The sequence below is a fragment of the Opisthorchis viverrini genome (genome assembly GCF_000715545.1).
Source record: "Opisthorchis viverrini unplaced genomic scaffold opera_v5_231, whole genome shotgun sequence".
NCBI lineage: Eukaryota > Metazoa > Platyhelminthes > Trematoda > Opisthorchiida > Opisthorchiidae > Opisthorchis > Opisthorchis viverrini.
Window position 1 is genome coordinate 799,633 of NW_008751889.1, and position 13,596 is coordinate 813,228.

Sequence of the window (13,596 nt, forward strand, 5' to 3'; positions counted from 1 at the left end):
AAGCTTCATCGTTCTCCTGGTCCCAATGACCTTCCACCTCTCTGTTCAAGGACGGTGGTGAATTCCTTAGCCAGTACTCGTCCAGTCTATTTGCGTCTATTTGGGAGGGAGACCGTCAGTGAAATAATGAGGCGAAAGCTGGAAGGTCTTCAAAACCCATTGTTCAAACAGTTGTTGGTGAAAACCTTATCGACCTGGAATAACCGGACGACATTGCTTTCGTCTTTGATGCTCTTTTGAGTCAACTGACCCCCATAACACTATCATTCGGCATGCGCCTTGCACGTTTAAAGTTCAAATTCATACTTCAGGACTTGCAGTCTCTGAGGTTGAATCTTGTCCTCCGCGAAGGATCACTGGAGGTTGTGGGGGAGTTTGCATACCTCTGCAGGTTTATTAACCCTGACGCAAAGTGTCTGCGAAAGTCAGTGCATGAATCTCAAAGACCTGAATCACGCTTGATACTTTGTGTCAAAAAGCGTCTGAAGGGTCCCAGAGGCCTCACGTTCCAGACCAAAGCACGGGCTCTATTGTTTTATGGTTGTAAGACATAGCTTTTGCGGGCAGATGATGTGAAGCCCTTTCAGATTGTTAACATGGATGTCCCAGGGGTCTCGCATAATAGAATTCGTTAGCCAGCACTTCAGCTGCGGAAAACATCCAGCACCACCGATTGCGGTGACTGAGCCATGCGGAAACGCCGTCTTCCGAGACGAGTATTGTTCTCTGTGACTCCTTCAGAAAGGTGCAACCCGTGAGGTGGACAACGTATGACTCGGAAGAAGGGTGACAAAGAGGGCTTCGGGTGTTGTTGGTGCTGCCCACCTTCCAAGACGGGATTTCCGTGACCCTCCACGTACCTGGTTGGTGACACTGCTAATGGCGGCGAATCGATGCCAGTGTCACTTGAGCTGTCAGTTTCTTTTCAGATTGTCTGAATGAGTGATTGGGAATGTAAGCATCTGGGAACGTCAGCGACAGCTTAGCACCAGGTCCCACCCAAAACGTCAATTTATTCTTTTCACTTTGAGGCATTAAATATAATTACATAGAATTTACGGTTATCCAACCCTTTGTCAACACTCGTGTTGTTATCTCTAATCATGAATGCAAATAAGTTTGATACGACTGGTTCCTTACACAACTTGTGCTCCACAAAGTGATTTTGATGTACTTGTTAGTGCTCTGTCTCTAACGTAATTAGATAGACTATCAGAAGGTAACAAGCACTAACAAATGTCTGTTTTACCAGAATGATGATGAGTACAATAGTTATGTGCACTTGACAAACATAAGTACGGTGAAAAAAAGAGAAATCTCCCAGTTGTAACACCGTTCCGGTGCCTAATTGACATGCTACACCAAGGAAGCACGAGGGCTGGGATACTGCCAGGTTGCCCAAGCCCAGACAGGGGAAATCGAGCGGCAGAGGTCGGGCTCGAACCACGTACCTTGCGGTCAGTAAATTCGCGCTCTAACCGTAGTTACTCGTGGAGAATTGTGGAGAATTGTTTGACTTCCTGTCCTGTGCGTGCGTGTGTGTGTGTGTGTTGGTCAAGTTGTAGGGCTGTTTATTGTGTGCCGTGTGAAGATTGGGGTGCCTCTTCGTGTTTGATACTTGCACGAAGACCTGATGTGTTGAAGTTCGTAATCCTGGCGCGTGAAGCAGTTGGTGTGCGCGTAAACAAAAATGGATGGGAAGTTGTGGTGTACATGTTGTCAGCTCCCATTGCAAGTGGGACAGGAATTGTCACGTGGTTTGAGTGTTTGTAATGCGTGATCTGGTGAGTACCCGCTACATACGATTATTTATTCCCCTTCCTGTATCGTTACATTTCTGGGGACTCATTGTGTATGGTGTCAAGGTCGTCCTCATTAGCAAGGCGTTATGTGCCATAAGTTACCCTGCGGTAAGCTGCTATGGTGGTTACTGTGTGTTTGAATGAATCGTTATGAAAGTAACACCTGAAAACCACTCAAAATCGGTTGACCTCAATCATGTAGACTACTACCAAGTTTTGCCTACAACTAAGGTGTATGGATCATTAGAGCGAAACGGAAGCCTGCCACTCCGTGTCTTTTGGGGTGGTGGATTGGCCCATCTCTGCACCTGTTGGATGGAATTACCAGGCGATGCCAACACAGACATTGTGCTGGCGGCTGCGAATTCGAACAGTGGAACACAGAGGCCTGCTTAGTGTGTTCAAACTACCAGCCGGGAGGTCGCGGGTTCGAGACTTTTCGGAGTTCCGTAAGATGCACACTACTGATGATTCCCAATAAGGATAAAACAGCTGTACAGTGCTTCTCGACTTTTCAGCATAGATTGGCTTCACTAACAGGACAGAATCTTCACAAAAATCCCAAATCTCCTCACACTACCAACTGAATGAGTAGGTTGAGCGTGGCTGTCCTTTTATCTAGGTGGAAAGTGAATGGTTTCATCACCTGGCTTCAGGAATATGTACGTCTGGGGGCGCTTTAGTCTGTGAGGGCACGGGCTTGATTGGGTTGATGTGCTGAGTGTACGCTTTGCTTCCCTACATCGGTCCGGTAATTCATGCTTTCAACTACAAAGGGCTGTTTAAGCCTCACAACTCCGGTTAGCTTCATGTTCAATCTGAATACGAACTTTTGGTTCAACAGATGATTAGTGCATTCCTTGCTGGCCACCTGTAATGCACACGTTTCAACAGGTGATGTTCAGCTATCATAGTGATGGATTTATTGCATTTATTGCCTATTTCATGTGCTCTAGTCATGGGTTCTTCCAACAGCCCTTGAAATCCAATAGAAGATTCATTTGAATTCTAATCCATTCGAGCTTTAAGTGATCATCCTCAGTCGAACAAAGGCTGTTTCTGGGTTAAGTTGGGTTGATATCTTCACAAACAAGACTATATACAGGATCTGTGTCAACCGGAATTGCGAAGGATGTTGGGAAACCGAATATCGGAATATCTTGGGGAAATTGTCCAACTTCACGACAAAGATGGGATCGCTAGTTTCTAGCTTGTAGGTGTTTCAGGAAACAGGTATTGAGCCTCATGACCCATAGTAAAGCTCTAGTTAGTTCCCAAGGCCTTCCATCACAAGGCGAACATCGTTGCAAAGCCCCTAAATCATTAGGGCGCATTCGTTTTATTACCCAACTATGTTAAACTACTTACATATGCTGCTTTCAGATGGAGAAGTCCTGATGAAGGGTCCAGAATGGCTAAGACTTGACCATTTGACTGCTTTTCGTAGGTTCACATACCCCCACCTCCTGCGTTTCTGTACGTATGGATGTTTATGGGAACTTAGTGCTCTTCAGCTTTGGTATAAACCATCACGGACCTTTTGCCCAGCCAGTCGCATTACAGGCCAAAAATCTGGCACTGACCACCACTGAGACAAATTTCAGTTTTTGCATTACATAGCTGATGTTAGGGAGATACATGGGAAACAGTATGAAACGATCGAGCGGGGCTCTATTGCCAGCCTTTTTGCTTGTTTCATCATCAACGGTTGCTTTTCTGTTCTTGGTTGGACTATTTATACCCAGTCTCTACACGCAGACTGGGTTTTACAGCTGATGAGTATTTCATCGCACAGAATTTAGCACAGTTGGGTTACTGGTGCAGAGAGCTGCTGGTCCGCTTGAGTGGGAACCGCGGTTTCCCAAATGACTGTGACACACGATCGGCTGCGCTCCAACCGGTTAGCACATAGCTCGGCCAAGGTCACAGGTGTGCAAAATCCCGGTTGCTGCGCTAAGCGCGCTAGCTCTAGGCTTGGTGAACCTAGCAACACCACCATCGGGATGCGTAGTCAAGCGCCACCATGGGCTCGCTTGGAATGAGCAGCGGTTGGGGCAATGTGGCAGCAATCGCTAGAGCCGAAACATTCCGTGTTTTGGCCACCACATTGTGAAGTGAAAGGACTTGTCCGGTCGGAGAATGCACTGTGTTGTGTAGGTCCAAACAAAACTGTTCCCTGAAGTTTGCACCACATCTCTATCTACACAGCTGTACTAAATTTCACACTCGCATGTGCTGTTACACGGCCATTCATCAGCTGTTCGTGTTGAAATTTCGGTAATTTGTAGTGGTGTTTTTAGAGGAGAAAGTCGGCGAGTTTAGGAGAGTTAGCTTTCGAATCAGGAAACAAAGTAGTGTTTAAGTTAAAGAGTTCAAGATGAAGTTGAAAGACTGAAGTTGTATCAGCAACCCATGACAGCTCGTGCACTGCGCGCTAGTTTGAGTCTCACAGGGTTCATTTCTACCAAGGAGTTTCCAGGTTTGAACACCGTGTCTGCTCTGTCCCCTAAAACCTCTTCCACTAATGCGTCCATTTCAGCTATGGTTACGAATACCTGGGCAATACGGGACGATTGGTGATCACTCCACTGACCGATCGGTGCTATCGCACTCTCTTCGGAGCTCTTCACCTTCACTTGGGTGGTGCCCCGGAGGGTCCAGCTGGTACGGGAAAAACCGAAACCACAAAAGATTTGGCGAAGGCTGTGGCCAAACAATGCGTGGTCTTCAACTGTTCCGATGGTCTGGATTACATTGCCCTGGGGAAATTCTTCAAGGTAAGCCTGGGGGTATCCATATTTTGCGTCAGACCGCTGTCTGAGAGACTCATTATCCCCATTCCTCATAATGGAACTCTTCGAGATCTAGCACACATTCGATGAGGATTTCCTGTGGTAAGGAATTTTTACGTTACAGTCTTCATCAGACTTGGGCAGGCGTGGCTTTATCACTCCATAAATATCGGACCTGACCACAATCGCAAAGCTGTTCGTCTGTGGTCTGAATTTAACGTAGCTTTTTCCTTCATGGTATTCAGGGGGCATGAGCGGACACTTGTTGAACTGACTTGACTCGATCGAGAGCTTAACAGGGCAACATTTTTGGGCATGTCACTTATGTCCTAACCCCAACAACACAATGGCTGTACAAAAATGATTGACCAACTGGCTGGCCAAAGCTGCCCAAATATATTTTTCTTGGCGGAGCACAGCACCTGTGTAACCGCGATACTACTGATGGGAGGGTATGCGAGTAGTATGTTTTCTCGTAAATCCTCTTTGCGTTTCTTGAAAAGCGGGATCCATTACGGAATTTGTGGAGTCGATTTGTAGCATTTGCTTGGATTTGAGCAACAGTCAATGAATATCTAGGAAATTTCAGAAAGACGCGTTCAAGGAGAAGATGCATAGAGTTTTGCTTCCCTGTCCAAAAGTCTGTAACTGTTCAGTCAGCATTTCCTAATAAATAACTCCGCAGCGAAGGCCTTCTTCCTTTCACCTGTATGGCTACTGAATACTTATCGACAGCCCAGTGTCGATTTTGCCCTTCTTGGGGCTCCTCAGCTGAGCACCTCCGTCGAGCCCCCATTGACCTCATGTTCTACTTCAACACCATATTGATTCCAACGGACAGGATACACCCATCTGCAACGAGAGATTCATCTGAGATTTATTTGTGTTTGGCTAAATTCAGCTTAATGTTCAGATGAGTATTGTTCGACAACTACCCGAGGACCAAAGACGAGTACTGCGAGTGATTCCATAACGCTGACTGCTTAAGAGGTCAGAAGAGCTAGGGTAAACCGCAGTCAGGAGAGCCAGCAAAAGGAACGGAATGATAGTAATATTTATGTGAAGCCTCTGAGGTCGCGGAATCGCATACGCTCGAGATAGTTCAGTGGTTAAGTTGCCAGCTTACGGATCGGAAGGTCCGTGATTCGAATGCAACCACAGCATCTCAACTGATCCTGTCTAGGCTTGAGCAACCGGAACGTATCCTAGCCCTCGTGCCTCCTTCCGTTGACATAGCAACCAGACACCGGAAGGGTTCTACAGCTGAATGGTCATTAATATTATTAGTACAAAACAGAACACGTCCTAGTGCGCAACAGCAGTCAGTCTTGCAGTCACTGTCCACTGTGAGATATCAATCAATCAATCAATCAATCAATCAATCAATCAATCAATCAATCAATCAATCAATCAATCAATCAATCAATCAATCAATCAATCAATCAATCAATCAATCAATCAATCAATCAATCAATCAATCAATCAATCAATCAATCAATCAATCAATCAATCAATCAATCAATCAATCAATCAATCAATCAATCAATCAATCAATCAATCAATCAATCAATCAATCAATCAATCAATCAATCAATCAATCAATCAATCAATCAATCAATCAATCAATCAATCAATCAATCAATCAATCAATCAATCAAGTAAGCAAGCAAGGAAGCAATCAACCAACCAATCAATCAGCTATAAACCGTGTGCCATAGGCACACTGGTTCCAGCTGCAACAGTTTCGATCACCGGAAAACAGGTAAGTGGAACGTACAAACAAGCCTTGGAGGCAAAGTCAAGGAAAGGGCCAAACTGGTGCGTCCTATTTGCCATGACAGACGAGGGGGGAAATAGTAGCTAGAAGAATACAGAAAATACAGAAGAAGTACGAAGATTGCTCTCAAGGTGGTCCAAACCGAAAGGAATCCCGCAACTCGTGAGACCTGATTTACTACCGGAGGACTGTGCGCGTCAGCGGGAAGCCAGAAAGGTGACCTCTAGGTCTAACATGCATTACGGGGATTCTTAGATAGTACGGAAGAAATTGGCGAAAGGATGAATGGTGTTACTACAAGAGAAACGTCGAGGTATTGTATGCCAGTGCCAAAAGTCAGACAAACATGCGAACCGAGCGTGAATACGTGAGTGAGTAGAAACAGTCGAACTCTGACCAGGACCAGGCTACTTCTGGAAATCGGTTAATGGAGGTGGAATCTGAGGGGTAAAACATGTTCAGACATATCAGAGACGTGGGAATTTCACACATGGAGAGAGTGCGGCATACGCTTTCACAGACTGTTCCTTAAAGTTAATTATGCATGCACTCCATGACCGCGAACTGGTGCCCAGTTTTATAAGCTTTTACACCAGAGTTTGTTTGGTTGTGTATCGGACTATCATTCCAATCATTTCAGTACTTCGTTAGTAAAAATCTAAACCAGTCCCACAGGGTGTTTTACAAATAGTTTGTCTCCTTAGCACGAAGGCAATCCATTTAGCCTGTTCACTGCAGAAAACACTAGGATATGGGTTCTTTAGGCTCTCCTGTTCTGTCTCCGTGATTTCACCACCCCCACCATCACCACAACCCCCCTCTCCCCACAGGGGCTTGCATCATGTGGGGCTTGGTCCTGCTTTGACGAATTCAATCGCATCGACCTTGAAGTCTTGTCGGTTGTTGCCCAACAAATTCTGACGATTCAACGAGCTATCAATGCGAAACAAGCTCGCCTGGTATTCGAAGGCACGGATATCAAGCTGGATCCAACCTGTGCGGTGTTCATTACCATGAATCCCGGTTACGCTGGACGTTCTGAATTACCTGACAATCTGAAGGCAAGTTTCATTCTTTCATTGAAAACTTTCGTTTGATACCCATTTTGGGTTCGTGATTCCCCTTAGTTTGCTCAGTTATAGTCGAGAAAACATGTTTACTCGCTGTTCTGTTGAAATCGGTAAATTACCGAACGGGATTTACTGTGCGCGATGATCACAGAACCCGAAGCCATCACAAAGGCGTTAATTAGATTCTAATGAACGCAACATGGGATGCAAGTTGCAAACGTTTCGAAACGACTTCCGCAAAACTTCGTTCTATTCAGTGTTTGTTTTTTGACATCATAACCAGCCGCTGTCAACAAACTGTCAGGTATCTCGTCATCCTAAGAGAACCACCTGAAGGTCTTTCAACTCAACTTATCACTTATAGCCCACTGACAACCCAGCACTGGTTTTGCCATTCTTTAGCAAGCGTACTCTTCGCATTTTCGTTAAACTTACTTCGTACTTCGGTTTGTGGACTAGCAACATGCTAGCCAACCAAGGATATCTTTCATCTGAGCCCACCACCATCGCCCCCACACGACATACTCCATCACAACGAACACCTCTCTTTGTGGTGACCGCTTGTGATCGGTTCTGGAAAATTCATATTATTCACAAAGAACGAGTCCCCATCATCCTAGCGGCAACATCCAGGCTGACTTTGTTCCCACCCACCCACTAGCTTCACCCTTACCTCTCAGAAACGGAAGGGTGAACAGACATTCCATCAAAGGGTCACGTAAACTCAGTTTACAGAAACTTCGTTAAAGTCCATTCCTCTTGGCTCGATTCCGTCAGCAGTTGTTGTGTAGTGGACAAGGACCTATGTATGCGTGTTCGATAGAATATACAACCAAAATACCAGCTTAGAAATAACAAATGGCAATAAGAAATGGACAAGTGAACGGAACAGACTCACTAAATTGGAGGTCCAATAATTCCACTACACGAAATGTTGTGCAGTAATTGTATTCAGCGGTGAAGAGTATATCCAGAGTAAGAAGGATATTCTCCTGATAGTTCTAGTTTTAGAAGTAAATTCCACGGTAGGCCGTTATCACAGCTGAAAATTGTCACAAGGAGTTATTGTGACGTTCAACAGTTCACACAAACACAATAATCCAATCTCACGACTTCAGCAAAGAGCAATCGGCTCAATCGGATGCAATTTCACTAACTCAGCAAAAAGCAGGGAAGTCGCGCCAAGAAATTGTATTGTAGTCTGCGAAGCGAACAGGAGTCTTGCAGGTTCGACCAACACGTGTTTGCTTCAGGATAGGTAACGGGTGATCGTCAATACGTCGTGCTATATGTTCGGGGTTCCCTGGGATGGCTGTACTGGAGGTCTGGGAACTTGTGGGTGGAGTGACTACAGTAGGGGGATCTGAGTGAGATTCGTCATCGATGAATGCAACTTTGAGTCTGTCGATACTGACGGAGTCCGGTTTTCCGTTCCTCTCAATCACAAAGTACTTGTCCTTGCGAGAAATGACTTTAAACGGACCATCATACGGATATTGCAACGGTCGTTTGACGCTGTCAACACGGACAAATACATGCTCCTAGTTGAATCCCGCGTAGATTGAATGACAACTTACTGAACTCAGTAAACTTGTAGACTACTAAAAAAAGCAACAGTTGCTTTCGATGCCCCAATGGATGCAAATTAGTAGAGACGTCATGCAACCTGAGTTGTAGTGTACACATTCTCTGGGGCCTACTCGGATAAAATGCAAAAGAGCTGTATAACTGAGTGGTTTGACGTGGGTCAGACTGTTCCCGTGTCTTCGTCACGGTCAGCTGGAAAAATCACGTGCCTGTCGTACAGTGGTTAAAGCTGCCACAGTTCCGTTCGCCAATGATTCGGGGAGGTGGGGCGGCAGATATGTTTTGGAGGTGGTGACTGATATAATTGGTGCGTCAATGCGTGTGTGTGAGTGGGCTTTCATTCGGGAGATCGGGAGATGAGTCATGCACTGAAGGCAACGTCTTGGACGCATGAGTGCATGTTGCTCCCATGCCCGATTGATTTCCATCTTAGTGAAGATTGTGCTTTTTTTATGTAACTGCGACGCGAACAATAATTCCCGTAACAAAAAATTCTGATGCTGAATTTCAAGATGAACGATCAGTTTGCATGCAATAGCACTTTAATTAGTGATCATCACACCATACTCTATGCTGTCTATTCGTTTCTACAGGCACTGTTCCGTGCAGTCGCTATGATGGTACCGGATTACGCAATGATTGCGGAGATTTCACTTTACTCTTGTGGATTTGTCAATGCTCGTCCGCTGGCCGTCAAAATTGTGGCCACTTATCGACTGTGCTCGGAGCAGCTCTCCAGCCAGGCCCATTATGATTATGGTATGCGTGCGGTCAAATCTGTGCTGACAGCTGCCGGGAACCTCAAGGTGAGTACCAGTGCACATAGTCCACACATTGATCTAGCGGAAGTGATGCCTTCACGAGGCATCTTTCTGCGTTTCACTAAAAACTTCTTGACCTACTGCCTACTCATAAGTCGCGAAGCTTCGGATCAGCATTTACTATAACGGATACAACTGTGTTCTTCCCATTTTAGCTCAAATATCCTAACGAGGATGAAGATGTCCTCATGCTCCGATCCATCATTGACGTCAATTTGCCCAAGTTTCTCAACCATGATCTGCCTTTGTTCAATGGGATCGCATCGGATTTGTTCCCCGGGGTTGAGCGACCCTCACCAGACTATGAAATCTTAAACAACGCTATAAAGAATAATTGTGAAAAGACCAACATGCAGAATACCGATTTCTTCGTGGAGAAAATACAACAGATCTATGAAATGATGATTGTTCGTCATGGATTCATGATTGTCGGCGATCCTTTTGGTGGCAAGACCAGTGCCTATCGAATGCTGGCACTGGCATTGGCGGAAATATGTGAACAGGTGGGTAATAGAAGAGTGATCACTACTCATGAGCAATCCCGATAGCATTTTGGGTCGTGGCTTGGTTTTCTTCTTTTCTTCCATTTTGTTTAATGGCACTACCTTAAATGGGGATAGAATTTCGATCATTTCCGGTTATTTGGTAGTAAAAACGAATCCAAGAGACCTGAAATCGAGTGGGTGGAACCTTTGTTCGACAGGAGATTGACAGGAGAAAGTTATAACCTTGAAGTACTGTCTAAGGGATCCGATGAAAAAATCAGCGAAGGACAGAGTCGTGATTATGGTATGACATTTCAAATGCTGTGTGCTTTAGCTCCCAGAATCGATCGATAACTAACAGATTAGTCTCAGTACTCATGTAGCCAGAACAGTGTTGACTGTGGTAAGCCCACCGCGATGTAAGCTGTCCACTCGTGCGAGCAGTTCAGACACTTTATAGGGGCATAGGTAGTGTGAAACCATATGTTATCGCTTCTACGTAATAAGGTAACTACTTTTACGGGTTCGGGGAGCAGTTTACACAGAAACTGTTGTTGTAACGGTTCGGGAAAGATGAGGACAGAATTATGAGTACACAAGCGAGACGGTGGAAACTTCTCCCCTAACCCTCAGTTTTGGCAATCTCGGATGGAAAACTCACATACATACAGCCACTACAGATTTCTTCACCACCAGCTCATTAAAATGGACTTGTCACCCCCGATTTTTTCATTGTACTAAATGGCAATCTCTCCATAAACATCACTCTCGGAAAATGGCTGGCCAGCCCTGAAGTAGGTGCCCTCCGTTTAGCAAAACGAAGCATGTCAATCAACATCAACAAGTTTGACGTCATCCTTCTGATAGCTGCGCTATTCACATATCAGTTTTCTCACGTTCCCTTAGTCCGAGGGCACCTGTTTTGCGCATGCTGAATAGAGCTACATTTTTAGATTCAAGGTCAAAACACTGCCTCTTGTATCCACTACCCCTCAACTACACATCCGTATACTGGAATGAGATATCGGGTCACAGATACAACCCTACCTTTTCCGTTGTGAATCGCGATTGGAAGCCAGGTTATGCTAGCTTGTCCGGGTAAACCTCAAGAGCGGTCATTTGTGTATACCATTTGATACCACCTGTTCTGACACTGGCTACCTTGCTCATCAGCTAGAGTGATGTGGAAGCCAAGGTACTCTGACTTTCGAGTTGCATTCTATTAGGGCTCGGTGGCAACGAGTGCGCTTGAGAAGAGAGTGCGATTGGTCGTTGGCTTGTTCGCTGAGCTGGGCAGTTTGGTTGCAAACGTTTCATCACCAATCAAGGTGACATCATCAGTGTGTTATTGGGGAGCGTAGTTGTGCGTAGCGGTGGGTTAGTGGTTGTGCCATCAATCAAATTGCAATGCAATCAAATTGGCCAGCTCAACGAACAAGCCAACGACTATCTACGCTACCTGAGCTACCGACCTTTTCCTCTATAGAGTGCGATTAGTGAAACGAATAAAACAGTTGGAATATTCGGCTACCCTAGTGACCTAACACTTATCCACCCCGGTTTGAGCCGTTAAAATGGTGGCCTTTATACGGATGATGACTATATATGTACCTGTATAAGGCTCCTTGTTTCCGACGTAACATTCAAGTTACCCTGAACCTAGAATGGGTTCAATATCCACCTATCCATGATCATTGGTTTGTTCGCTGAACTGAGCAATCCAATTGCGAAGGCTTCATCACCAAACAAGGTGACATCAGTGCGTTGTCAGATGGGCGGAGTGGAGCGCACCAGTTGGCCATTGCTTGTGCGTCAGGCGGTGGTGCGTGTGTGACCTGTCCTCCGACTGCGATTGGTCACTAGGCCGGTCATTCCTATTGGTTGTTGTCTTTTGTCACAGTCTGGCTTATCTTTATCTGGGTGAATACTCTCCCCCTGTTGTGGCGTAACTATGTTGAACGTCTTCCAGTCATCGATGATTTAATGGCGGCGTAATACACACAGCTATCAGCTTTCATTTTCACACAATGTTACTCGCAGCAACTGTTTATAGCCTGTTTATAGCGTCAGGTCTTGCAAGCCTGGAAAGTACCTCGTAGGCATTCCCCAGTCATCTCCCAATTGAGAGTTCTGTCGTTATGTTTGGGTCCTTAGACTGTGAATACAACTTAGCTAAGTAATCAACGATTTGGCGTCATGACTCTGCAACATCTTGATGCACTGGCAACGAAAGTTTAAAACATTCAGCTAAATGAACCCCCAAGCCCCAATCGCGACAGTTTAAGGTCATACATGAATGGTGTTTGTTGCACACAACTACCCTTCAGTAACACAAAAAAACCGGTGCGGAAAAATGATTTAATTTCCAGCAAAAAGTATTTTGTCCAGTTATTCACCTCTTTCCTACTGACTCTCATACTTACAGGGCTTGATGGAGGAAAACAAAGTTCAGTACACTGTGATTAACCCGAAAGCAATCACAATGGGACAGCTTTATGGCCAGTTTGATCCGGTTTCTCACGAATGGTCAGACGGTATCCTTGCCGTGTCATACCGGGCCTTCGCCACATCAACCACACCGGATCGAAAGTGGCTCATCTTTGACGGTCCGGTGGACGCTGTCTGGATTGAAAACATGAACACAGTGTTGGATGATAACAAGAAACTATGTCTCATGTCAGGTGAAATTATTCAGCTCGCTCCAACCACCAATTTGATTTTTGAACCAATGGATCTGGAAGCAGCCTCACCAGCAACCGTCTCGCGTTGCGGGATGATCTACATGGAACCGGCTAGTCTCGGTTGGCGGCCGCTGTTCCGCAGTTGGCTGAACAAACTTCCTCCTGGGATCCAGAATCCACAAAAACAAGTTTTGGAGGATATGTTCGAACGATTTGTGGATGCCGGAATTGCTATGGTTCGTAAGGGCGGTGGCAAGGTGAGTTGATTCGGAATTTAGCGTAGTCTAACATTGGTCTAGGGTTGGATAAGTTGTACTCAAACTTCCGTTTGTATGTCAGTTACTTGTGTGGATTCCGAACTCATCTCATCGCATTTTCTCTCGCATCCATTTCCGTGTAGGAACTCTCACCAACGGGTGATATCAACTTGGTCAAATCGTTGATGAATTTGATTGACTGTCACATGTCAGAGTTTAAGGATGCAAATGTGTTGGAACAGTTCGATCTATTGGTGGCAAACAGCGTGGTGGAGGTAAGTCAGCTTCACATGTAGGAGACAACCGAGGTCATTTTAAGTAAGT

General features: G+C 45.4%; 2 protein-coding genes across 2 annotated transcripts in view; one reads left to right on the forward strand and one right to left on the reverse strand.

Annotated features, from left to right (window-relative positions):
- Positions 1-13,596, reverse strand: part of T265_08729 (hypothetical protein) — a gene marked incomplete at both ends in the record, with an annotated part of 84,000 nt that overhangs the window by 31,070 nt on the left and 39,334 nt on the right. Inside the window, 2 exons of the mRNA XM_009174609.1 lie at positions 7,877-8,014; positions 8,680-8,956. Of these exons, the coding sequence (XP_009172873.1) occupies positions 7,877-8,014; positions 8,680-8,956 (415 nt within the window). The remainder of the gene's footprint in view (positions 1-7,876; positions 8,015-8,679; positions 8,957-13,596) is intronic.
- Positions 1-13,596, forward strand: part of T265_08730 (hypothetical protein) — a gene marked incomplete at both ends in the record, with an annotated part of 81,115 nt that overhangs the window by 27,165 nt on the left and 40,354 nt on the right. The window contains 6 exons of the mRNA XM_009174610.1: positions 4,342-4,579; positions 7,202-7,432; positions 9,622-9,834; positions 10,005-10,352; positions 12,760-13,272; positions 13,416-13,547. Of these exons, the coding sequence (XP_009172874.1) occupies positions 4,342-4,579; positions 7,202-7,432; positions 9,622-9,834; positions 10,005-10,352; positions 12,760-13,272; positions 13,416-13,547 (1,675 nt within the window). The remainder of the gene's footprint in view (positions 1-4,341; positions 4,580-7,201; positions 7,433-9,621; positions 9,835-10,004; positions 10,353-12,759; positions 13,273-13,415; positions 13,548-13,596) is intronic.